The 27,532-nt window shown below is 45.2% G+C and overlaps 1 protein-coding gene across 5 annotated transcripts in view; it reads left to right on the top strand.

Moving 5' to 3' along the window:
• The window catches only part of ETS1 (ETS proto-oncogene 1, transcription factor), a 138,944-nt gene that overhangs the window by 43,486 nt on the left and 67,926 nt on the right, over positions 1-27,532 (top strand). The window contains exon 1 of one of the 5 annotated variants that reach the window (XM_070365206.1): positions 20,580-21,083. The exons of 3 other annotated variants lie outside the window; for them this stretch is intronic. In XM_070365206.1, the coding sequence (XP_070221307.1) occupies positions 21,002-21,083 (82 nt within the window). In that variant the 5' untranslated portion in view covers positions 20,580-21,001. Of the gene's footprint in view, positions 1-20,579; positions 21,084-27,532 lie in introns of those variants that run through there. One more of the 5 variants, XM_070365204.1, reaches the window with a different exon arrangement.

Here is a 27,532-nt window from a genome sequence, read left to right as displayed (position 1 = left end):
GTGGGCAGCACGTGCTGAAGTTTACACAGACTCTCCGACCGCTGAATAGAGGGACTAATTGTGGGGAGGCTGCTTTTCAGCACACAGGATGGGCTGTTCTCTGTGGGTTTTTACTATCAAAAGGCTTTTAAAAGTGCAGCGGAGCCATTGTTGAATATTTCACAATGAATTAAATACCATTTCTCTCCTCACAGCTGTTCCATGTGAGTGAGCGGAGAGTGCTTTTTTTTTTTTCTTGGCAGAACACGTCTGCTGTATAAACCTCAGCACTGGGGTAATGAGATTATTTGTGTGCGGATTCTTTAGGAAAAGCATTTCTTTATTTTAAACTCAATGTGATGTGGGACTGCTGCTGAGGAGCTGAGAGGGAGAGCCTGGGAGAAGAATGGGATTGAAATGTCTCCAAGCAGGACTGGGAAAGGCAGGGGTGAGGGGCCCTGGGACCAGGCCTCCAGCCGCCGAACATTCATCCACATTTCCCCAGGGCCACCTCATCTCCCAGCCCTACTTGCTGGGCTCTGGAGGAGGGAAATTCCGTCTAGTTTTTTTAGTAACAATTAATCACTTTTCCATCTGCCCTTTCAAAATTCCTTCCTGATCTCACAAGTTTTTAATGGCATGGAAGGAACCTTGTTTTGCCCTCTACCTATTTTTGTATCAAGGAGGATTTAGAAACTTTAAGTTGTAAAAGACACAAAGAAAGCAGCTTTCTTGTAACACTGAAGGCGGTTCCACAATTAGGACATATTTGACCTTACTGTTGCTAGAATATAAAGTGCTCCATGGGGTATCTACTCATCTCCCCTTGCTTGAATAACATTTCCTGCCAAATGGCCTCTTCATTGCCATCCATAGACATCAGGCTTCAGGTAAGCAGTGAGTTGCAACTAAGTATAAAATCGATTAAGATTAAATACTAGTGTAGCCTTAACTCTTCTTAAAGTATCACTGAGGAGTTACCAGCTGTTCTTTAGATCCACTGAAGATCAAGAAAAAAACAGGACAAAAATGGGAAAAGGAGGGATTTAGATTAGCCATGGTGAAATTTAACTCTGAAATCCATTATTAAAGGACTTTGTGAATTGCTTCTCCCTTCAAATACCTTTCAAGATATTTCAGAAGTAGTCTAAGTAATTTTTGTTTTTTATTATACTTCTGCTTCTATCACAGAAGACAAAACTTTTAAGCCTTTTAAGAGAATTTTAGGAGACGGCAATGGCAACCCACTCCAGTACTCTTGCCTGGCAAATCCCATGGACGGAGGAGCCTGGTAGGTTGCAGTCCATGGGGTCCCAAAGAGTCGGACACAACTGAGCAACTTCACTTTCACTTTTCACTTTCATGCATTGGAGAAGGAAATGGCAACCCACTCCAGTGTTCTTGCCTGGAGAATCCCAGGGACGGGGGAGCCTGGTGGGCTGCCGTCTTTGGGGTTGCACAGAGTTGGACACGACTGAAGTGACTTAGCAGCAGCAGCAGCAGCAAGAGAATTGCAAGGAAATGTTTAAGGACACTGTCCAAAGGGAAAGAGCAGGTTGGATAGGAAAATAACTCTATTGACTTCGAGACTAATCTTTTGCTTCTGCTTCAGCTGGTGAAGCAAAAATTGGACTCAGGCTAGACGTGCTAGCATGGCAACCTACTCTAGTGTTTTTGCCTGGAGAATTCCATGGACTGAGGAGCCTGGTGGGCTACAGTCCATGGGGTTGCAAAGAGTCGGACACACCTGAGTGACTAACTACTACTCCTAGGCACACTGGCATGAGAACCTCGTGAGATTTGGGGGCAAAGGATACAAAGTTTGAAATGTGATTCTGAAGTTCTCCCATTTTGATCACTTACTCTCTTCCTTTCTCAAGTTTCCCAGTGTTTATGACAGAATGGGCAATGAAAGTTAAGCATTCTTTCTTCCCTGTAACAGATGGAAAGACCTGTTGGAAAGGCAAGAGAGAATCTGTGCTGTTTTAATTGCTTTGAGAAGCCAGATCTTTTGTGTACTCCGTCATGTGTACATATATACCAAGCTTTGTTTACTTTTTTGTAATAATCACTATAAAAATAATACATCTCTTTAAAGAAAATGTGTCAATTGAGGAATGGGGTGGAAGGGAGGTTCAACAGGGAAGGGATATATATATATATATATATATATATACACACACACACACACACACCTATCTATAGCCTGATTCTTTGTTGTACAGCAGAAACCAACACAATATTGTAAAGTGGTTATACTCCAATAAAAAAAGAAAGAAAGAAAATGTGTAAATTAAAGACTAGTAAGAATGGTAGTGCTGCGTGGGGAAGCAGTTTAGTCTCATCACTAATGGTTAACATGTTGAAGTCCCTTCTGTATATTTTTCTGTGAAGACCTCCCCTGGATATCACAGGGACATCTCAGTAGCCCTGAGCTCATCACTAGCTCCCCTGCCTCTGTAGGAAACCTACCTTTACCCTGTTCTCCAATGTCCCCAGGCTGGAAAGCAGGGAGTTTCTTATTCACTCCCTGCTTTGTGACTTAACCCCTGTGTTGGTCAAGGCTCTTTTTGTTTGCAAGTGGCAGAAACCTGGCTCAACTGGCTTAATTTTAGCAGGGGATTCATTGAGTTATAGAACTGAGAAGTCCAGTAGTACAGTCAGCCTGTGGAACTCTAAGAAATCAAATCTCCTTGTCAATTCATCCCCTTTCTCCTCCTCTCTCTCCTCCTCCTGACCCCCTAACTCTCTCTCCTCCCCATCTCCCTCCCAGGGGATCCTGTACTGGCAGAAGAGGAGGAACCTCTCAAGAGATGACCATTTATCCCTCAGATTTAGCTTAGTCACAGGTCTGTCCACTTTATTTTCTAAATAGCTCCTGTATTTATCCCATCTTCTCTTACGATTAATGTCAATGCCTTCAGGCCCCAGAGTTGAGTCCTTGTATTGTAGAGACCATCTTAAGTACATTGCGGTCCCTAATTTGTCTTCCCTTTTTGTGGTGGGACTGGATGCTATGATCTTCGTTTTTTGAATGTTGAGTTTTAAGCCAGCTTTTTCACTCTTTTACCTTCATCAAGAGGTTCTTTAGTTCTTCGCTTTCTGCCATTAGAGTGATATCATCTGCATATCTGAGGTTGCTGATATTTCTTCTGGCCATCTTGATTCCAGCTTGTGCTTCATCCAGCCTGGCATTTGGCATGATGTACTCTGCATATAAGTTAAATAAGCAGGGTGACAATATACAGCCTTGACATACTTCTTTCTTAATTTGGAACCAGTCTGTTGTTCCGTGTCTACTTCGAACTGTTGCTTCTTGACCTGCATACAGGCTTCTCAGGAGGCTGGCAAGGTGGTCTGCTATTCCCATCTCTTTAAATATTGCACTGGTTTAGGGTCTACCTTGGTTGTGCATGCTCAACCACGTCCTGCTTGTTGCAACCACCTGGACTGTAGACCACCATGCTCCTCTGTCCATGGGATTTCCCAGGTGAGAATGCTGGAGTAGGTTGCCATTTCTTCCCCCAGGGGATCTTCCTGACCCAGGGATCGAACCTGTGTCTCCTGCATCTTCCGCATTGGCAGGTAGATTCTTTACCACTGCGCCACCTGGGAAGCTGTACCTTGGTTAGAGCTCTTTTGACCTGTCCTTCATCTAGCAGCATGTACATATTGAGCTCTTATTCTGCACAGGGTATTGGGGCCACAAAGTAGAGTGACATCCTTTTTCTCAGGAAGCATCAACAGAACCTTGGTGGGGAGCTAAGGAGGACATGACGACGCCTGGACAGTTAAGTGAGCCCTGGAGAGTAGGGATGATAAAGACAATACTTCTGCTTTAGACCTGGTAAGGAGTGATAAACAGCAGGGCTCCCCGTGTCCTCTTTCAAAACTGTGTGGAAAGGAAGGTGGGCAGGCGGAGTTGGTCTTGAGTTTCATTCATTTGTCCAAACTTGGTCAGCAGAACGGGACAGGGAGCTTGACTTGAAAAGAGGTTGTTTTACTGATGTTTAGAACAGTGGCCACTCCTGCTCTGCTTTATGTATCCTGGTTCCTCGTTCGTCTTTCCTCCATTCCACCGTGTTGATATTCACCTCCCTGGCCCAAATCTGCCTGCCTCAGGGTGAGTTTACACACCACCCGGGCTTCCAACCTGAGTGAGATGTCCCATCCCTGGGGTCTGCGGCTCCTCACTTCATTAGCGTTGCCAGTGTTTATAAAGCCAGGAGATAATATTTTTAGGTTCCATTCGGAGTTTCCCGGGCAGCCTCTCTTTAAGCCACTTAGAAAGTTTAGAAAAGAAGGTCACAGAAATGTTAGATGTTTTTCCACTGAACTTTGCTTAAGCAAACGGTCTTGGGATGATTTTCAGACTCTTCTGGGCAACCGTGAAGACTGAAAATTCTTTTTCTCTTTTGTTTGTCTTGCTTCACCTCTGGAAAAGCAGTGTCTTTTTTTATTGAAAGAAGCTTTATGGAGATATAATTCATATATGATATAATTCACCCATTTAGAGTGTACAAGTTAAAGAGTTTTAAAGATATTCACAGTATTGTGCAACCATCGCCATGATTTAATTCTAGAACATTTTTGTGCCTCCTAAAAGGAATGTCATCCTCATTAATAGTCAAACCTAGTCTTCTTCCCCCTCCCCCACACCCAGCCCCATGCCCTAGGAGCCACTAGCCTAATTTTGTCTTTATACATTTGCCCTTTCTGGACTTCTCTTATAAAGGGAGTCACGCAATACGGGGGCTTTTGTGACTGATTCCTCCACTGTTTTCAAGGTTCATTCATGTTGTAGCATGCATCGGTAACTCATCCTTTTTAAATCGCAGAATACCATTCTGTTATATGGATATGTCCCAACTTCTCTGTCCATCATTTGATGGACATTTGTTTGCACTTTGTATCTGTTAGAAATAATCCTGCTATGAGCATTCATGTGTATGTACGTTTTTGTGTGAACATGTTTTCATTTTTCTTGGGTTTATGCCTAGAAGTGGAATTGCTGGTCATATGGTAACTTGATGTTTAACTATTTGTGGAACTGACAGACCGATTTCCAAACTGGCTGCAGCATTTGACATTTCTGCCAGCAAGTGTTCCAATCACTGCATATCCTCACCTAGACTTGGGCATTAATGCCTGAATCATCTTCTCTTTGCTGCCCTATGCCTTCCCTCCTTCGCCCTATACTTTCTTGGTGGGAAAATGATGACTTGCACTGTGACGTGGAAGTGATAAAAGGTCGAACAAGAAATTTGAGAAATGATAACCCAAGACTTGGCAGGAGAAAACCACATTTGAAAGTCTCCGGGTGATAGAGGAGAGTAACCTGGGACCCAGGAATCATCTGAAAGAGGTGCATGAATGTGCGCGTTCAGTATTTTGCATGCTGACTTGGGTCAGAGTCATGCAAACTTGGAAAGTCTATACCCTGGACAGATGCTCTGTGCTGAGAGCCCGAATGCCTCCCTCCTCTTGGACACCTCTCAGAGGTGCTGCAAGGTGCTGATGGAAGTGACCTTCCAGGCTACAGAAGGTAATGAAAGAAAGTGAAAGTTAGTCACTTAGCTGTATCCGACAGAAGGTAATACTTTGCTGTTATTTCTGTCAGAAGAGAGAAGCCATGCCAACTCAATTTTGGTTCTGAGATCTGGCACATAAAAGACTTAAAGTGACCCAAAGTCTGTGAATAGTGTGATAGGGGTGTCTCCTAATTGCTCAGAATCATATGGCAGCTTACCCTGAAGTCATTGCTAAAATAACCTGCTAACTGAAATATATTGACATGAACTATCAACAAAACAGCTCCTTACAGTCCATTCCATGCTTGTCCTGCTCCTAATAAAAGGTTTCTTGTGTGTCTTGCTTTGTCTATATTATGCTTTCTAATATTGCTCCAAACCATAATTGGATTTAGAAAGGGGCTGTTGGTATCACACATAATGTATGCTATTTGCTAAGACTTTAATCATATTGTGTTTACTCCACTGTACTTAATTCTTGTACCCAATGTCTTCATGACAGTAGTCATTCACAATACATATTTCTTATCTTTATGTTCCTGTTCTTTGATTCAAGTGTATTGATTATATTCCTCTGATAGTTCTAGTTGATGAATGCTATGGCATTCACACTAGTGGTAAAGAATCTGTCAGCCAATACAAGAGACGTGGATTCCATCCTTGGGTTGGGAATATCCCCTGGAAGAGGAAATGGCAACCCAACTCCAGCCTTCTTGCCTGGAAAATACCATGGACAGCAGAGCCTCGTGGGCTATAGTCTATGGGGTCACAAAGAGTCGGACACGACTGAGCTACTGAGCACATACACATACATACATGTGGCATTCACACCTACCTTTATTTCTTCTCTTTCTACCATGCTTTCTATTTATTTTTGTGGTTAACCATTTATTCCTGCCATGTAGTTTATGTAATCTGTCCTTGATAAAATAACAGTGATCTCAATGCTAACTGGCTGCTTTGTAATCATACCAAATGATACTTTGAGGAGAAAGATCACAATGAAAATGCAGGTTGATTTGTCTTTGTTTATTATCCTACTTTATCCGTATCTTAGAGGTTGTGGATGAGTCTTCCTTAAGGCAAGATCTGAGAATGAAGTCACACTGTGGTAAGGGAGAGTAATAAAGAGCTATTGCTAGCCAGAATCTAATTTTATAGCTTTCAATCCATTATGATCACTATAAAGTGGGCATTCCATTTAGCAAGTAGGAGGCTTGCCAGAACAAAGTGACTACCAAAGGAATGGCAGTGTTTTCTCCCTGGGTCAGGTTGGAGGTTCTATACTCCTTTGTTGATATGATTACTTACTGTTGTAAGATTGTGGACTCTTTCTCTATGTCTTTATCCCTTGCTTTCTCTCTCTCTATAGAAGGCACCCTCAAATATTAGAAAAGCACACCTTTCTAGAAGTTGAGATCGCGATGGTAAAATGACAAGGGAAGAACTGACCCCGGATGGCATTGTGCATGGAAGTGAATTCATAAGAGAACCATCAGGGAGTGACTTTTGCTATAAGCTTTTACGTTTTAAGGATGGGAATCATTCAGTGACTTTGGCTGTTTTTAAATGTTTGTGGATTTGGCAGAGTGCAAAATCTGTTTCGCCAAGTGCTTTTTTTTTCCCTGCTAATTTTGAGGTCCATGAGTATTTTATGGGAAACTTAAATTGCATATGGGATTGCTTTATAATTTAGTCATCCATTCATCTGTATAGGACATTCGAGAAGATTGGTGAATCTTCTTAAAAATACTTAGAAGGAAAGGTTGGTATGGTCTGATGATTAAATGAGCTACAGTCCTCAAAGACTGGAGCTGATTTCAAAAGTTAATCTCTGTAACTATTAAACAGACTTAGAAAAGAGCTGGTCTCCTTTCATTTTATTATTAAACATTTGTATCTGAAAAGTGTGTATGTGTGTATATTAGACTAGACAGTTTCAAATGGAAAGAACCATGTCAAAAGATAATAATGCCCTTTTCCAAGCATGCAGGGCTGTCTATGGTGAAGCTGGAAGTGGGCCTGATTTTACCATTACCATCTCAGATCACTTGTAATACCACATGGCTGTTTTATTCATTCCTCTATTCGTTCACCATTTCATTCATTTAGTCAATTATTTGTCCAAGTCACAGTGTTTTAAGCTTTGTGGAATTTAAAATTCGAATAGAATATGACTCCTGCCCTAGAAGGGTGGAGATTATATTTATTTGTTTTGTTTACTCAGCTGAATCTGGTCTTAGCTTCGTCATCTTTCATTGCAACACATGGGCTTTCTAGTTGCGGCATGCGTGCAGGCCTGGTTGCTGCCCAGTATGTGGGATCCTAGTTCCCCAGCTAGGGCTGGAACCCTTGTCCCCCACACTATCAGGAAGGTTTTAACCACTGGACCACCAGAAAAGTCCTTGGGCTGAGGTTATTTTAAGCCAGGTAGCAAGCACTCAATCAGAAGCCTGTAACGCTGACTTGAAGGCAGTTTGTTAGGAGGTGCAAAGGAGGAAGTGCCTGGTTTTATCCCAGAGGCCCAGGAAGCCTTCAGGGGGTGGGGGTGGGGTGTTGGTGGTGTTTGCTGCTGTTTCCAGGTGGGTGAGTGGGAAGGGTGGAGCAAGGCTTTCCAGAAAGGTCTCAAAAGCACTTAAAATGGTGAAGCATTGGGGCACGTTCAAGGGATACCAGCAAGTCCAGGGCTGTCAGAGAGCAGGGAAAGAAAGAGAAGCAGGGTTGAAAAATGGGCAGGGGCTAATGCGAGCCATTTAGGCAATGCTTCGATTTTATCTGCTTAGCACTAAAGAGTCTTAGAAGGAATTTGTTATTTCTACATCATGTTTTTAAAAAAATGGGTTGAAATGTTTCTTCTATCTGTTTTACTCTACAGTGTCCTTTAAACATTTTTTTTTTAATTGAAGGATAATTGCTTTACAGTATTGTGTTGCCCTCTGTCACACATCAACATTCCTCTACAGTATCTTTCCGAGAAGTCTGTGCTTCTGTTTCATGCAGGTCTGAGCTGGAGGGCCGCTTGTACAGTCCTGGCTGCGTCTTATCCGGTCTCCTTGACTTCTATGAAAAGTCCTTCAGGAACGTTACACTGCTGGGGTAGCAGTTGCAGACTGTGATAATGGTGGATTTCCATCAAAGAGTCAGCATTGTAACAGAAATGTTGCTTTCCCAAATTACTTTTTTTTTTTTTTTTTGGCTGCACGGCACTTGAGATCTTAGTTCCCCAACCAAGGATTTGAACCTATGCTCCCTGAAGTAGAAGTGGAAGTGTGGAGTCTTAACCACTGGATCACCGGGGGGAAGTCCCTTATTTTGAAAGTAATATAAAATTTGTCTCTTCCTTTAAGTCGGAGAACTCACATGTGAGCTCTGGATAAGCATGTTGCCTGAACAAACCCGACAATAGTGACGAGGTGGCTTTTTCAAAGGCCAGCGATCGGTGTTGGGGGAAAGTCAGAGAAGTGGAACATTAGCTGTCTATCTCTAGGCACTTTGCAGACGTTCCGGGCAGAGGAAAGCTAATCAGGAGACCTGCATGGGGAGAGAGGCGTGTTATTTAATTAGCTTTACAATGGGCTGACTTGAAGGCACGTGGTGGTTTTAATAGAGGCAGATAGATGTCCTTTCTGCAGGCCTAATTGTTGGGGAAAAGCAGGGTCTTTGTTCAGACACAGCATGAGGGCTCTGATCTCTTGGAGCCCAGGGCTGCCCTGCTTATAATTTTAGACAGAGCCATTCAGGGCTGCCCTGTAGAGAAAAGAAGAACAAGAACAGTATTGTGTATGCAGGATCCATGCCCAAACCTCCCGAAAGTCACTAAGAAAAAAAGACAGTAAGTGAGAGGACCCAGCCTTGTGCATTTTAGAGTATTTCTTCATCATTTGTTTGCTCTGGTTGTTGGAAAGGGCAGAGCTACACTTTAATCAACTTGGAGCTGAGGTGGGATGACTTAACACTCTCAGAAATCCAATTAAGTCCCCTTTCCCATTGATACGGCGTTCATCTTACCAAATGGAGCAGGCAACTTGCGAGGAGACTCTGTGTGTTCCGTGCTGCCAGCCTTTGCCGGCCAGATGCCAGGCACGGGCGGTGCGAGAATACAAATTATGTAGTGGATGCCCCTAAATAGCAGAATCTGTGCTGCTGACTGGCGGCATGTGGGGCAAGGTGGAATGTCTTTCCTTAGGTTCAGCTGGTCAGCACAAGTGGTGACACAGCAAATAGAACACTTCATCTGAATTCCAGGAGGCAAGTCGGAGCTGGGGGGTGGGGGGGTGCTTTGCAGGTCCAGAATTATGTAACTAAATATGCATGAGTACAGCGCAGTTGGGCTTCCCTGATGGCTCAGTGGTAAAGAATTTGCCTGCCAATGCAGGCGAGGAAGGTTGATCCCTGAGTTAGGAAGATCCCCTGGAGTAGGAAATTGCAACCCACTCCATTGGGAAATATCATTGTCCATGGGAAATCCCATGGACAGAGGAGCCTGGCGGGCTACAGTCCATGGGGGTTGCAAAGAGTTAGGCATGACTGAGCAACTGAGCACGCAAACACAGCATAGTCAGAAATAGTCAGAAGTCCAGGTTTACAGTATAAGTTGTTAGGAAACTTCTGGCTGTCAGAAAGAAGATGGGATAACCCAAGAAAAGACTTCTGAGAAGTGAATGCAGTGGTATACTGGGCACTAGTTTGGGGAGAGCTCAAGCAGCAAGACATAGGGCATGACCTGAAGCGTGTGTGTAAGATTCTCCTAACTTGGTGACCAGCCCAAAAGCCAAATAGTGAGGCCATTTGCTTGGGATCTTATTTTGCTCAGTTTGTATGAAATCACTGAATGGATATCAAACATACAACCCAGAGCGGGGAGAACCCAGGATTCCCAGGAGTTTATTTTAGAGGGTATTTATTCCTCTCTGCATGGCTAGTATGTAATGTAGCTGTGTCCATACATTTAGAACTTCCAGAACTATATTTCACATCTATGTAATGGGAATCAACCCCCTTTCTTCCAAAGGGGTTGGTGTCTGGATCTGTGTGATTTACATACTCAGACTTAAAATTATATTTATTTTAATACTATATCATGACTTTAATTCCTGGAGAAGGAAATGGCAACCCACTCCAGTACTCTTGCCTGGAAAATCCCATGGATGGAGGAGCCTGGTAGGCTACAGTCCATGGGGTCGGAAAGAGTCCGACGTGATTGAGCGACTTCACTTTCACTTTTCATGACTTTAGTGGGACCACTATGTCCCCATCTCTTGGATTAACTTCTATGAAAATTTTATGGTCACCAAATCCAAAGTCAACATCTTGATTTTTTAAAATGAATAATAGGAGCAAAATGTTGTTGGGTGCTTATTCTGTGGTAGATACAGTGCAAATGGCTTGGCACAAATTCCTTCCATCCTCAGATTAACTGTGTCAATGGGCACTGTGATCACCTGCTTTACAGGTGAAATTGAGGCTAAGGCCAAGGTACTGATAGCTGTAGAAAGGCCAAGCTGACGCAAACTCTTGTCCACCTGAAGCCAAGCTTGTGCCCTTAACCACTCTACCCCATGCCTCCTCAGTTCTTTTAGAGATTAAGTGCATTCCCTATAGTTAGAAAACCAAAGCCTCATAGCTAATTTAGCAAAAAAAACAACAGGTCTTTGTATGGGATATATATACATAAATATATATATAATTTTTTTTAAAAATGAGGACCACGTTTTTTCTTAAGTCGTTATTGAATTTGTTATAGCATTGCTTCTGGTTTATGTTTTATGCTTTGGTTTTTTGGGCACGAGGCCATGTGGGTTGTTTGGAATTGTCCCTTACCTCCACACCTCAGCTCCATCACATTTAATTAAAAAAAATACTCTCCTGGAGAGAAAACGTTTGCTCACTAAAACGGGAGTGTATGTGGATGATAGGTCTTTCCTGGGTCTGGGTTGGTGGTTGCCAGCCATCTGGTCTCTTTCAAGGCTGTGGAATTCCCTGAAAGAATAGTCCATAATCTTTTTGATTTTTCAAAATTCTGAACATTATTTAGAATTTTTAATTCCTGGAAAGGGACCTCTCCTGGGAACCTGCCACAAGAGAACGGCCTGCCGGTTGCGCTTTCCTCCCACGTCCCCTGCCAGCTCCCCAACCAGCTGCACGGCCTCCTCCCTGCTCCCTCCCCCTCCCCAGCGGGTCCCTGGTGGCGCTTGCTTCCACCCAAAGCCTTTGTGTGATGAAGTCTTTCAAGATGGTTTCCCTGTCTGGGGAAAACACATGTTTCTGATCAGTCTGATGAAATACACTTCCATTAAGGAATAACTTCTCTGTTTTCTACTTTCTTCCTTCTCCACCTTCCCTATCATCTCAGAGCCCCCAACACTTAAAAGTACTTCTCAGACCTGACTGATTAAATGGCGCCTTCTTGCACATCACACACACCGGCTTAGCCTCTCCCCTCTTCATCAAGGCAAAGGGAGAAAGGTTTTCATTGTACAGGAGCCAATCCAGATAGATGAGATGTGAGCCGGGTCTCTTCCACCTCATGCGTCATCACCGGGACCATCCGCTCTGTCTGACTCCTTCACTCTGGGTGATGCAATTTGCCGACTGAGCCCAGCTGGCTCTTTGTAAGTTAAAGAAGGCTTCATCTCTTTGGCCCTGAAGAACAGAGAATTAAATGGGAGCTGTCATCCTGGAGAAGAGTTGACATATCCCTTCTTGAGGTGGTTTTTCAACTGTCAACTCTATCAGTGGCATATTTGGTACATTGTAAATATGAATAATGACACTGGATACCCTAGATTTGTTTTTATGGATATAGGGTCCTGTGTATTCATGAAACTCAGATTCTGTGCACGTGTTCTGGGGAACAGTACACGTGCAAAAAGAGACTTTAAACAGCAAGGGACTTGAATCAGTGCTCTGCGTTCCACTTTCTCTGTTACTAGGTTCAGCATCAGCTAAGGGAGGACTCGTATAAATTCATTATAACCCAGTGATATGGTGAAGTGGAGGATGCTGAAGTGAAGGGAGGAGTAGATGCCTGAGTGAGAGATTTGTAGGTGACAGCTTCAAAGAATGTTATATTTCCTGACTAGTAAGATGTTCTCCGTGTAACACACTTCATTTTTTTCTGGGGCCAATTCTGTGTCATTAGCTTGGAGGAAGTGATGTAAAATGATGTGTGTTCCTGATTCTCATGGCAGCTAAAAGGCAATGGTGGATCCCAACCAAACCCATTTTTTCCTTGATGTCTATGGTTGAAAATCAGCCTGCTTTTCCTTGACAGCATAGTCATGACCCATCAGGAGACATAACTAATTTAGTGCAAGGAGGTGTCCTCTGCCATGGTCCAGCCAGCCAGAGAGGTCAGGCATCTCTCTGTGTCTTTGTGCCACCTGCTAGGTGGTAACAGCTCAGTTGACTTTCCCTATCTTGTCCTTCCCAATCTCCTTCCAACACATCCCCTATCTCACCAGAGGGGGTGCTATAGTATGGTCAGACAATTTTTAAAAAATGTATTGTTTCTGGGGACCTGACAAATTGTAGTAAATTTGAGGTGAAAGGGATGACACTGGACTTCCTATGAAGTGTCTAGCTCTTCTTCCTCACAAGGATGGAGAAAATTGGGTTCATCTCACGGATTCTCTTATCTGAGTAATGGATACAGGGACACTGAATCTTACCTTCATGATAATCAGTGAAATAAAAGATGCAACTTAAGTTCAGGAATTTCTGAAGACTGTTTCTGACAATATGAACAGTATGCTGTATATAAATTCAGACCAATGACAAAATGACTGGTTTGTTTTTGTGGTTAAGCCAAACGCCATTTATTTTTTCACAAACAACTATATCCATGAATACTCATATGAAAAATAAAATGAATATGGTGACCTTAGCAATATTTTCCTTTAAGGGCATCAGAGGCAGGTGATGAGAACAGGAGAGTTAAACTTGATAAAGATCTTTTCAGTTAAAAAGAGTCACCTGTTTACCTCTTTATCTTAATCATTGGGTAACTTTGAGTCTCACATTAGACTGAAAAAAGAAGACTGATATTTGAGTTCAGAGATCTGTATTGGAAATTTTAGGAAGTTGTTCGTTAATTAAATAATCGCTGACATTTATTGAGCTCCCACTGTCTTGAGCTGAGCACTGGAGGTGATGACCAACTAATTGCCGTCTTTAGGGAGTGTAGGAGGCAGATGTACATACTGAAATATTCCTTTGGGGTGTTCTGGGCACTAGAGGGCACCTTGTGGGGGTGGGGCGGAAAATTCTTTGCATAAAGAAAGTGCCCTTGACTGAGAAAGACTGAGAAATGCCCTCTGTGTTTGGTTTTCCTCTTGACCTCCCATTGCATCTTCTGTGCAGCTTCCTCCTTTCTGCTCTGAATCCTCTTCCAGCTTGGACCACCATTGATTTGTTTGATTGTTATTCCTTGACTATTGGCCATGCAGGTCAATGAAATCAACTCAGGCAAGGTATCAGATACAAGACCAGGCCTCAGTTTCATTTTGGAAACTTGGAGATTTAAGTCCCAGAATGACAAGGACATAGAAATGCTGTGACAGTGTCTTTCTGTGTTCCCCCTCGCCCATCCACCCACCGTTGTCAGAAAGGTGCCCTCTCCTGCTTCCTCTGGTAGCATCTCCCCTTTTCCTCTTAGAGCTGCTCTTCTTCTACTGGCACCTGCTTCCTCTGCCTGACTTGCAGCATCGAGAACAGAATGAGTATTGCCATTTCCTACTCCACCCCACCTCCTCTCCTTCATCTCTAGGGTGGTAAAGGTTAGTCCTTTGGGGCAATTGACTTGGCATTTCCAAATGAAAGGGGGAAAAGAAAAGGGAAGATGCCACAATAAAATTATCTTAATTTAAGGTTCAGACTACAACTGCAGAGAACATCTGTTTTGAGGCCTGGTGTTGTCTTTGTAACCCAAGAGAAAAGCAGGGTGAGATCAGATTGGGGGCCCTTAGCTTTCCACCAGATGAAACCACCTGCAGTCTGGTTGGGGGGGCTCAGGATCCTGTTCTCCTGGGGTTCCGAGCTCCCCACCAGGAGCCTGGTTCTCTGCTCCAGCCGTGATTTCAAAGAACACTGGTTCTTCCACCATTTTTGCACATGCCATCGTACCTCTCCATTCTCCAGGGACCAATTTAGGACAGTTTACATTAGAATTCACACTTATGCTACATGAACCCAGCGGCTCCAGGGTAGCCCGCATATCTGCATGACCCAGGCCCAGTTGGGGCCAAAATTCCAAGACAGGTGCTCAGTTCACCTCAAGGAAAGGAACTGTGGTGTGGAAAGAACCTCAGATCCTGTAGCCTTGATTGGCAGCTCCTCACCACCTTCTGTGTGAGCAGAAGTCTGAGCTGCTGCGAGAGAAGTACGTGCTGTCTGAACCGGTGGATTTTCAAATGTCGCCTGGTCTGTGGATGAGGCCCATCCATCCCACATTGTTGGGGCTGCAGATGCAGCTGAATGGGTCGTAATTACAGCCTAAAGAAACGGCAGACAGCGATGAGCCAGCCCAGACCCTTTTTCTCCTTAAGCCCATGCCAAGCTGTCTCCCGCAGAGAATGCTAGTGTGGTTACCCTGAAGTGTGCGTGCCCGAAGTCAACACATCCAGGGCAGAGGAGACTGTTAGATTTCCAGAAATCGAGTCTGAGCATCTCTCTGTTCCTATGTATGCTGTATCCTGCTTGTTTCTCAAGGGTGTCTGCGAACAGACCAAACTGAATGACAGTGAGTGACTTGCCCTGCAGTGTGGTATCTATAAACCCAAGGAGACGCCCAAGCTGTGAAATGACCGTCTTTTCTGAACTGTTTGACCTTGGGCAGAATGACTTATTCGCTCAGAGTCATTTTTTCCTTTGGAGATAGCAGGGCTGAACTTGACTATCTCTAAGAGAGTCCGTCTAACTACAACATGTGATGAAGCCAAGACCTAAGGTTTTGTCTCCAAAGAGGCACCGCAAACATGATATTCCTTCTGACCTGACATACAGCTTTGCTGTGACTTTTAAATACAAGTCTGCAGTTTCCTCTCCCGACCAGGCAGTACTGGAATATCTAAAGTGAGGTCCAAGTTGGGTAGGTTCTGAGGGAGTTGGGTTGGAGAGATTTTTTAAAATTAGATATGATCGTTCTCCTAATCTGTCCATAAGACAGTTCAGGTAAATAGAGGGTCTACCTTACTCTGCAAAGGGGGTGGCCATGGAGAAGATTTTTTTGTGTGATTTCTCCTACGTCCTACCATCTATGTGCGTGTATGCTCAGTAGCTCAGTTATGTCTGACTCTTTGAGACCTTGTGGACTGTAGCCCACCAGGCTCCTCTGGGATGTCGCAGGCAAGAATACTGCAGCTGGTTGCCATTTCCTACTCCAGGGGGATCATCCCTACCCAGGAATTGAACACACATCTCCTGCATTAGCAGGTAGATTCTTTACCACTGACTGACCTGGGAAGCCCATCCTACCGTCTATTGGCTCTTAAAAGCAGTAAGAGTGATTAAACTTTATTTGAGCTCTTTTTCCTGACCTAGGCACTGTGCTAAATTCTTTCCTGCATTATCTCACGTAATCCTCCAAGCAACCTCACTTTCAACAGGGAAGGACTGAGGTTTGGGATTGTTTAAAGGACTTCTGTGGAGTAATTCAGCTGGTGACTGGGGTCAAGCTGGAATTTCAGTCTAAGTCTTATTCCAGAGTTTGTACTACTCAGGCTCCTCTTGGTTTTATCCTGGAGAACTTTCCCAGGGCAAACAGGCCCCAAGTCCTCCCCTCTCCGCAGCCCGCCCTCTCCTCCTGGCTTCCCCCCTTACTTATCGCTCATTGTTTATTGTACCTTCTAAACAATAGCTAATGAGTCTGTATTACACGGTCAGGGGAGAGCCAGCCGTGATTTTTATTCCCTGAAACAGGGATGAGGTTGTGACACAAAAAGGTTAAGTGGCTTCGGTGAGGTCACAGAGCCAGCCTGCAGTCAGCGACAGCCCAGCTTGAGTCCCCTACTTGGGTTCCTGAACTGACCCTAAGGCCTTTGGGCATCCGAGTTTAATTAAGAGAGTTCTTTTCATTTTCTCCAGTTTTCCATTTTATGGCAGCTTGATAACGGTAGATATGGAAGCCCCAGGCATCTTTCTCCCTGTAGGGTGCTTTTCAGTGACTCAACTTATCACAGAGAAACCACTTGCTTTAGAGTTAAGCTTTAGAAGCCTGTTTCTGTGTTGACAGGGTGACTGTTACCTTTTTTTTCTCAGAGAAAAACAACCACAAATGCAAAGCGGGAAGGTTGTTAATTGAAAAAAAAAATTTTTTTTTTCAATCTTACATTTAAACCAGTAAATCATCTGTGAGTCATAAACTTGCTCTGGATTAGCCGTTAGCGGTCTGGATGTTTTTGCACCTACCTTTAATAAAGCGTAGTTTAGCTTACAACTCTGAGATTCTTCAGTTTTTGGTCAAGATTCGAGAAATAGACAATTTATTCCACTACACTTTGGAGAGGGACAATCTTCAGGATCTTCCAGGATTGTCTAAAATTAGGTGTATTTTTGTATTTCTTTTTTATTGATACTGGAGTACAGTGGAGGGAGGAGGATAAAAGAGAAACTTTATGTGTTTTACATACTCCATGTTTCTGAGGGAGCTCTTATAAAAAGTGACTGTTTTCTTGGTGTCATTAATGTCTGACTCCACACCCCTGCCCCTCAATGCCTGATGTCTGTTCTGAACCCTTCTGACATGATGTCTCTAGTTCGAGGAATTTCAGCGCTTGCTGGGTGTAATTCCCTAAGTCTTGGGAATGTTTGAAGATACACTTCTGTTTTCTCTCAGGTGTAGGAAGAACAGACTGCTGCATTACAAGCAAAAACAAAGTCATTCCTGGTTGATTTCTCTTGAGTGCCTTAAGAAGCAGATAGGGTCTTGAAACAACCTGCCCAAGGGGCTGGAAGGCAGAGCTCAGCTGACCTTGTTTTATTAATGGGAGAACTGAGGCACTAACAAACCGGAGTGGACAGGAGTGCTGGGGAATAGAGCTTGTGATCAGCCAAGCCAAAGGTCAGACCTAGAGGTAGGTCTGCATTTGTTTAGCTCATTTTCACAAGCCCTAAGTATCAAACTCACTCAACCTTTGTATTGAGAAGCTTTGGTGGCAAAGTAAAAGTCCCTAGTGACCAGGGAGGTGAGAGTTCACTCCTTACTTACTTGTGTGTGTACTCAGTCTTTTGTGTGTATGTGTGTCTGACTCTTTGCAACCCCATGGAATGTAACGCTCTATGTTCCTCCTCTGTTCATTGGATTATCCTGGCAAGAATACTGGAGTGGGTTGCCATCTCCTCCCCCAGGAGATCTTCCCTACCCAGGGATTGAACCCATGTCTCCTGCGGCTCCTTCATCTACAGGCAAATTCTTTACCACCTGAGCCCCCGGGGAAACCTGATAGTTCAGAATTCAGTGAATATTTATTGAGTGTCTACAATGTGTCAGGCACCATGCAAGGCACTGTTTTTTAGGATATAGTAAGATACAAAGTGGAGGGCATGGCAACCCACTCCAGTATTCCTGCCTGGAGAATCCCCACAGACAGAGGAGCCTGGCAGGCTACAGTCCATGAGGTCGAAAAGAGTCAGACACAACTGAGTGACTAAGCACAGTACACATGATACAAATATCATCTCAAGTCCATAGGAACATTTAGAAAAAAATCAGCTTGTGTCCTACAGAGAATAAAGATTTCATTTATCGAAATTATCAATTAACAAAGTGGGATCATTGCAGGCCTGATTGGGTTACTCAAATCCCAAATATGTAAAAAATACTATAACTCTGTCCATATTAAGTGCTCCTTGTCCTTAGGGAAGTTTCATCCAGATGGGAGGTTGGATGTATAACTTCTGCTAACATCAATATTCGCAACTGGCCTCCTGCAGGGTAACTTTCCTGGAAGTCGGTGGTGGCCCCTGGCTATCTCCCAAACCCCTTTCCCTGATTTGCACAGTCAAACCTTTCAAGCTTCTGGGCTTCAGGACTGGGTTATAAAGGATGACTGACAAGTTGAGCTGTCGTCATTGAGGAATTGAAGGAATAAACTTCCCCCACTGCTGGAGTGGACAGTGTTTTTGGATCTATCATGGCAGGCTCTTTGAGTGTCTAATTTGCAGGGATGGGGGTGGTTAGCAGTGTTTAGGCTAGCCTGGAAAGAAAGCTGAGAAAAGGACTGAGGGAGAGACAGGACTTGCTCTGAGAAAGCTGCATTTGAAATAGAATACTCACACCTGGATTAAAAAAAAGCCAGCATTTCCTTAACATAACATTGCTAAAACAAAATTCCCCAAAGCAACTCCTGATTTGCACAGTTCTTTTTGCTGATGTATTCACAGTAGGTAAGGCAGGATTGGTTCAAGATCTCTTTCTTGGCTGCTCATTTGAATGTGCAAATGCACAATTCATTCATGCGCTGTTTCCCCCAGCTTTTCCCAGGATCTGATGGGTCTGTTCTTGTCATCTGGGGGCCAGCGCTGTTTTCTCATACCTTTTGGAAACACAGCTGGATGACAACAATCCTTCGTCTATCAGGCTTACCCCCGTACAAATACTTTACTCTGCAGAGTCACTGGAAGACGAGCATAATCTGAAGTTTGAACCAGGAGCCCGAGATTTGAGATTTATCTTCTCTTCCTGGCTCCTTCCCTCTCTGGCTGTGGGAAACCTGTAAATTACTATACTTCAAGAGGAGAAAACTGGAGTTAGATGAGGTAAGCAGGTGTGTTAAGACTTATCAGAGGCTGAGGTTACAGTTATAACCGTGTGGTGGGAGTTCAACATATGCTTAGAAATCAGGAAACAGGATTAAAAATAGCTTCCTCTGAGGTTGTTCAGAGAGATTTATGTTTACTCTTTTAGTTCATCAAAGATAGGTATCAATGCCTGGCTCCCGATACATGTATGTGTGTCTAGGTGTGCACCTCACTGTCTACTGCTTGATTTGTTAATTAGGACCACCTCTCTCCGTTTATAACCAATGCGCCAGTGGCAAGCTATTAATTATGCAGGGGTCATGTTAGGGTATCCTAAGTGTCTGGGCTTCCCAAATGCAAAAGGGGGCTGAAATTGTGATTCTGTCATGGCTGTGAATGATGTACTCCAGAAACTTCAAACCACAGAGCTGTGCATCATGTTTTAGACAGTGGCAATATGAGGATTGTCAGTTTTATCTAGTAGAGGAGAATTTGTGAAAGAAAACACAAAATTTTGGCCAGTGGTGACATAATTAGAAGAATAGAACCACTGCTGTAGGGAAACTGGAAGTTCTAGGAAGCCCAGGACTGGATTCCAGTTTGGGGCCCCAGTTCTTGACTTTTCTAATACTATAGAAGTCGTTGGGCCTTTGTTTTGGGGTCTCCAGGAGGCAGCCTTGGGCTCCATCCGTACCAGTGGCAGCTAGATTCTTATTAAGGGCAGCTCACTTCTTAATTGATTTCTTAACGATGACGCGGGTGGGCTCTGGGAAAATCGAAGGCTCCTCCGGCAATACAGCCCCGATCCCTGAGTCACTAAGCGGCCGGAGTCCAGTATTCCCAGAGCCCTTTGAGGACACTGGCTCGGAGCCCCTTGCTCGCACGCACGCCCCTCCAGCCGCTGCCTCACGTCCTGTGTGTCAGTCTTTGTGAATGAATGATGGACACGCACTTGGAAAACTATGCCGCTCCCGGGAGGGGGCGGGAGCGGGTGACCAAGTCCTCAAGAATGCGTGGATAATCAGACGGACTTTCCCAAACTGCTGGGGTGGCCCGGGCACCAGCCAGCCCGCCCGCTCCGGGCTCTTCTCCCCTAGGTAGGAGGCTCAGCGGCCCGCCGGCTCCGCGCGCGGCTCCCAGGCGACCTGGCCGCAGAGCGCGGGGAGCCGAGGGCGCGGCGGGCACGGAGGGCCCCGAGCTCCGCCCCGCTTCCTTTCGGTTTGGGCCGTGGCCGGTGATTGGCCGAGGGTCTCGGGCCCCGCCTCCCGGCCGCGCCCGCCTCTCGTCGCCCCGCCCCTGAGTCGCCCCCTCCCGCCAGGCAGAGATCCTGAGGGTGGGGGCCGGGCGCGCAGATCCACGGCCGGGGCCCGGCGCCGCGAGCTACGCCCCAAAGAGGAGGGGAGAGCGCGCGGGCGAGGGAGGGAGTCGGCTCTGGAGGGCGAGGGCGAGCGCAGGCGGCTGCCCGCGGAGAGGAGGGAGCCGGGCGCGGACGAGGAGGGAGCCGGCGGGGCGCAGGCGAGGCGGGACCCGGCGCGCGCGCACTTTCCCGCAAAGTGCCAACTACCCCGGAGAGAGTTCCGGGCGCTCACTTTCTGGGCGAGGGACAAAGTCAGCGGAAATTTGAGATTTTAAAGAAGAAGGTCCGATTCCCCCCGTCCCCTTTCCCCTGTTACTCATTCCCATTAAAAAGAAAAACAAGAATAACAGCAAACTCGCTCTAGCCCCGTCTGTCCCCCCTCCCCACTCCTGGCACCATGAAGGCGGCCGTCGATCTCAAACCGACTCTCACCATCATCAAGACGGAAAAAGTGGATATGGAGCTTTTCCCCTCCCCGGGTGAGTGGTGACTGCCGAGACCCCCACCCCAGCCCTCGGCCTCTGGCCTGGGTCCCCTCCACTTCTCCCCCTGTGATCTTCCCTTCCAGGCAAGTGGTGCGTTTCTGCCCCAGCTGCTAAGCAGGCGATGCTGGTGGCAGCTGGAAAGATGTAGACAGGAGGAAGAGCTGGACTGTTGGTGGCCCGATACCCTTGTTGGGGGGCGGGGGAGCGGGTGGTATTTATTTTCACAGCTGTGTTTTTGTGAGTAGTGGGAAAAAGGTTTTAGAATGTCTAGCACCCCCATTCCCGCTTTCTTATTTTTCCAAATGAGCGGGAACCCTCTGGCCTTATTCTTTAACGTTAGTGAGGGTGGACACTGCCGCCTAGGACATCATCCCCTGACCCTGCCGACATCGCCCAGAGTTGGAGCTAGATGGAGAGCCCTGGGGAGTAAGAGCCCAAAGGGTGTCTAACTGGCTGGCCTTCAAGCACATTTTCAAATGTCCTGCCTTCCTGAGCTCGCCTGTCACATGTTCCTTTGCTGGCTAGTGTCTCTTTTCGGGGTTGAGGGTATGGAGATGGACGCAGAGCTGAAATGATCATCTTAACTCGGGGAAACATCCCCATTCTGTTTATGCAGGTTACTTCATCCATTTTTCTGATCTGCCATTAATTTGTCCCTTGCTACCTAAGATCTGTGAGAAGAGGGAAAGCCTCCCAACACCAAACATGATTTGGGGTCTTTGGTTGGTGTGTTATCCAGCTCTTGGATTTGCAGAAGAAAGGGATAGGAAAGAAATTTCAGTTTATCTTAGACACAGTTTTTTGTGCTAAGCAGTTTCATGGACTCTGGCACTCTAGAATTTCTGGAATAAATGCAGTTTGAGAAGAAAAGTTGCTTTCTTTTAGGATAGGAACTGCCAGCTGTCCATAAGAGCTTCATGATTTTGGAGGTAAAGGTATATGGAAAGATGTAGAGGGACAAGCTGATGCTTTTGGAAAATAATTAATCGCAGTAACAGGCAGCTCTGTTGTATCTGATGATCAATAAGTTCGGCGGCTGCTCCCGGTTCTTTTGCCTCCACCGTAATTAGTTGCTTATTTTAACCCTTTCTTAATCTGTTTAAACTTTCAACACAAGCCAAGCTGAATTTTGTCATTCGAAGATCTTTCAGAGACCTTAATAGAAGACATAGCGGTGGGTGGTGACTTCTCTTAGACCCCTAACACTCAAGCCCAGGGTTTCTGGGTTGCTCCCTGGGAGGTACAGAAAGACTAAGACTGTTGTCACAGAGATGCTGAGATGAACTAGAACCTCGGAGACATTTCAGGCACAGAGAGCTACAGTTTAGAAATGATGCTGGTGTGATGGTGGCCTTGGGGGCGGGGGGCGGGGGCAGTGTTAAAGAAGCCAGAATAAATTCTCTTAGTCCCAATTGATGCTAACCATTTATAGAGGAAGTGAAAGGAGAGTTCCCAGCAAAGACAGATCTCAACTAATGCCTCCTTTTCCTAAGTATGGCTTGTTTATATGTGTGTTTATGGGGAAGAGACAGATTTGGTTGTCTGGGAAATAGCGTGTGGATCTGTCAGTTCAGAAACCTACAGTGGATTTGGCGTGCTGGGAAGGAAAAAGGGCCCCCTAGCAACACATGTTTTAGATCACAGTAAACAGCGGAAGCATTTTGGGGGAGTGTTTTAGTAAATATTAGAGGTTTTAAGTAGATGATGCTGTTCTGTTGGTTATTGATAAAAATAAATCCTGAGCAAGTAACTATTCTTAGCTTGCCTATCTGTAAGATGGGAACAGTGAGGCCTAATGCTGCAGTCGTCACCATTATAATAAGCAAATTTACATTGTCCTTCCTTTGCAAAATGGTTTACATGCCTCTGATCCGATTTTGTCAACAGCCTTCAGTACAACAAAATTTCAGCTGATCAAAGAAATTGGGAAGTCTTCAGCCATTCATTGTAATGAGATTTGATTTCTGGCGCTATCTTGGGAAAACTAAATAGAGAATCTTGAAAATACAGAGCGAATATAATATCTAAATTTGAGTTCGTTTTCTTTTCTGGAGGGTTAGTAGCATATACGTGACTATTATACCCATACCTCAGAAAAGGAAATAGGGGGCAGAGAAGGTAGGTTACTTACCTAAGAATGTCTGGTGAGCCAGCAGCTCAAGTGAAATATATCCCCGTTTCTACCTTCTCAGGGTACAGTTGCCTTAAGTAACACTGCAAGTTGCTTCTGTAAAGCCTGGCAGAGAAACTTCAGTTGAGACTTGAACTTGCAGGTGCAGGGGTGCAGGAAGCACTGGCCAGGGCTGCTGGCTTGTGTTGGTGGGAAAAGACACTCACTGGCAAAGTGGGATTTGCTTTGCCTATAAGACTCTACAGGACATTTTAAAAGTTTAACTTCTCATAGCATGGCTTTGTGTCTACAGCTGTGACTTAAATGTTTGCCAGACTGATTCTTTGGCTTGTTTAGTTTCTTGTATGTGGAGACAACTATTTGGGGGAACTTAACTGGTTTCGTTAATTAGACCTGCTATCACCCCTGCGCCCCTCCGCCCGGCGCAACGTATGAGAGCTGGAGAGAGAGGCAGGAGGGAGGTGGGTGTCCCAGCAGGGGCCCAGGGTTATTTGCCAATCTCAGTGGCTAGGGTCTGATCAAGAACTTTATTCACTTTTATTCTGGATTGAGGCCTCATTCGAGTTTTGACAGCTTTTAGGGCCAAATGAACATATACTTGGAAATAACATTGGCGTTGAACTTCGCTTGTAAGTGTAAAGTTGCACATATCACTTTGATTGTAATACATGATTGCCGGGTTCTCGGAGCTTAAATGGGTTAAAACAAACACGACCACAGAGAGTCTGTGGCGTTCCCACCTGGTGTGGAGTTTGCTGAGAAGGGGTGGAGGCCAGGTGCCGAAGCAAATACATCCCAGCCGCTTAATTTTTTCTCTCCTTCCCCACTTTACCTTCTTGGTGAGGTGAGCAGTAATGCTCAGAGAAGAGCAGGAATTCTGATTCTGAATATTTGGTCTTTTACAAGATTGAAAGCATCAGCCCCCTTCCTACCCTAGAAAAGGCTGCCCATCCCTCTGACCTGTTTTGCCTTAGGAGACAGGAAGAAGCTCCCTCTGTTCCCAGCGCCTTCGGTCAGTCTTTGTAACTTCAACTGTGCAGACAAAAAACGCAGAGCGGCCTCGCTCTTAGGATCACTCCTTCACCGTGTTTCCAGACCCCACGGAGCATTCTCCTTTCCGAGAAGGGTCTCTGGAACCAACCTGTCTAATTTTGAATCTCAGTTGTGCCACTTACTAGTTTTGTGACTTTGAACAAAATCTCTCTGTGTTCCAGCTCCTGCAGCTGTCAGATGAGTACGATCACCGTTCTACCTCATAGGGTTGATGGAAATAAATCTGTTACTGTATGCATATCTTAAAACAGTGCTGATCTGTAATAACAGCACAAAATGACCTTGGTGACTGTAGAGTTGGGGGGGTGGGGGGTAGCTTGAAGTGTTTTATAGAGGCTACAGCCATCTTACGCACCTCCCCTAATCTCTTACTTGAGAGGGAAAGAAGAGTGAAGTTAGAGAGGACCTTTTCACCTGCCTCACTGAGATCTCACACTCTATTTTGTGTCCCCGACAGCAAACTCAGTGAACCAGAGGACGCTTAGAGGGTCAGGGCATCTCTGGGGCTTGGCTGTCAGTTATAGGCTCAGGGACTCAGTTACTGTGGGTGATGGAGATTGTCAGTGCTGCCTGGGAGCAGAGGCCAGGGCACATTTGTAGGGTTGATGGAAATGCAGAGATTTTCAGTTATGAAGGGTTGAGAGAAAAGCATCATGTCCAGTTATTATAAAGTATCTCACATCTTATTTATTTATTTGGTTGGCAGAAGTTGCATTCCTGGCATTTTTGGTTGGTTTGTATTGCTGTGTGTTTTTTTTTTTTTTGGTCTCTGTAACATTTTTTCTTTCTTAAAGAGACCAGACCACCCTGTAGGGGGATCACCTCCTCCTAGGAGACAGACCAGCCCGAGATCTACCCTACCAGAGCTCAGCTTGCTCTGGGCTCCATCAAACTCTGTGCAGAACCGAGAGCTGGTTAGCGTAGGTCAGGATATTTCAGGAAAGCCAGGCTCCCTGTTGCAAAGAGCACAGATAACTCTGCGACAGCGACAGAATAATTACAGTCGTGGCTGGTTTGCAGAATGAATCACCCAGGGCTGTGGTGGCATTCCCTGAGTTCACAATGAAGGTAAATTCCTGCCATTCCCAAGTTGTAGGGGGTGTTTCTGAAACATGTATTGAACCTGCGTTTTCAACCAGGCTCTTTCCCATGTCACACCCCGACTCCGGGGTAGGGGACATATTATCATATCCCTTGTTTAGATGTGGAGGAGGGTATTCCAAGATATGAATAATTTCCTCAAGGCTCAAGGTTAGAAATTTACAAATTGATGAGCCTTGCGGAGCATTTTATATTTTATATGTTAGGTAAAACACCATGTTATTCACAGAAAGCCAGGGAATTAAAAGAGGCCGCACTAGGGGGGCCGGTGCTTTGGGAGTTCAGGAGGGCAAGGGTTCCCTGTCACCTGCATGACTCCTCTGAGTTAGGGGCGAGGGCCTGTCTGTCCTGTGAACTCCCTCCAGGGCCAGCAGTCAGGTGTGTTGCTTTAAGAAGATGCGTAAAGATTCCAGTAACGCTTGCCTGAGATCACCAAGCAGAGAACCAGGTTTCTTGTTTTTTCCAATGCTTTCCAGACGGAGTTCCTTTTCTCACAGGTGAGGACGGGATTGTGTTCACTTCCAAGGTTGCATCCTTCCCGGAGCTTCCCCATTCAGCCTGTTTTACCTCTTTCATCATGGACGCAGCTCTGCGTGGATCTCACTCACAAACAGGGTGATGAGAGACACAGATCAGTAACTAGCTTGTTTTCTTAATACAGATGTAATTTAATTTTCCTTCTTGTAAGGAGGCCAGAGGTACCTGCGTTTGTTGTCTGTGCAGCAAATACATTTTACTTTTTTTTCTGCCTAAAGTGTAGAGTTTTCAAGCCCATGTCATGGGTCAGGGCATGCTGTTTTTGTTGTTCAGTTGCTAAGTTGTGTCTGACTCTTTGCAACCCCAGGGATTGCAGCACACCAGGCTTCGCTGTCCTCCACTGTCTCCCAGAGTTTGCTCAAACTCATGTCCATCAAGTGGATGATGCTATGCAACCATCTCATTCTCTGCCACGCCTTCCCCTTTTACCTTTAATCTTGGGTGTATTCTGGTACAAGGAGGGAAGTTGAGCCACAGGATGCTACGTGAGACCTGCTCGCCTTGCACGGCCCACAGCTCAGAGGGAAACCAACGGACGCCCTGGCAGCTTGTCCATGGGTGAGGTCTTGGTTCCTCAATCACTGCCTTATGGGGAGCATTTTCTCCATACAATACCCCTGGGGCCCCACAGATATCACAGAGAGCAGTTTGTCCCCATGTTTTTATCTGGCTGCTCTAGAATGAAACATGGATCCCCTTGCTCAGACGGAATCTCTGATGGGACTTACCACCCTATTCACAGCATTCTGGGCATCCCTGGTGGCTCAGCGGTAAAGAATCCACCTGCCAGTGCGGGAGAAGCAGGTTCAATCCCTGATCTGGGAAGATGCCCTAGAGAAGGAAATGGCAACCCCCTCTAGTATTCTTGCCTGGAGAATCCCATGGACAGAAGAGCCTGGGGTTGCCAAGAGTCGGACATGACTTAGCGATTAAAACAACTCTCAGCATCCTTTTTTTTTTTTACTTACAGCTATTAAGCTTTTCTTAACTCAGGGTTTGGAATGTTAAGACAGTCCCCCAGTCTATCATGCTTCTTTGTCATGTATCTACAGCTCCATTTTGCTGGAGTTGGGTTGAAGAGATCTTTTTCTAGAACATTAGTACATATTTTTCAAGTTGCAGAAACAGCCTATTTCTACTTGGCCACTTCTCTGAAGCCCTATGCCTATCTGTGTTACTGTTTTCTTTTTAATTGTGTAGTTTATAGTCTCCATGCAGATACAGAAAGAAATTGGCCTGTAGGGTAGGTTACAGCAGATCCAATTTCATTGGCAGGGAGCCATGCTTACAGAAACACTCAAAATATTGCTGTTTGAGCCATAAGTGTTTATTGATTATTTGGCCAGGTTCTTTATATTTCCCATGTTCTTTCCAGTTTCTGCCCCTTGGAACCAGGCTTGTCACTGGGCACTGGAAAGGTGGCTTCTTACTGCCCATCAGCTGGTCTCCATTGTCCTTTTTCTGTAGCTTTTCATTCTGTCTCTGAGAACTGTAAGATATTGGCCCAGATGGTGCTTTAAGACCCAGTGCAGCATTGGAAAGCTGTAGACTATTGGACTTCAGATCTTGATGGTGTGTTCTTAAAATTTACCATCCAAACTGGGACACTTTTCAGAGTATA

The sequence above is a fragment of the Bos mutus genome, chromosome 29 (assembly GCF_027580195.1).
Source record: "Bos mutus isolate GX-2022 chromosome 29, NWIPB_WYAK_1.1, whole genome shotgun sequence".
NCBI classification, from domain to species: Eukaryota; Metazoa; Chordata; class Mammalia; order Artiodactyla; family Bovidae; genus Bos; species Bos mutus.
Note: the sequence above shows the minus strand (reverse complement) of the source record. Positions and strands in the feature narration are given on the sequence as shown.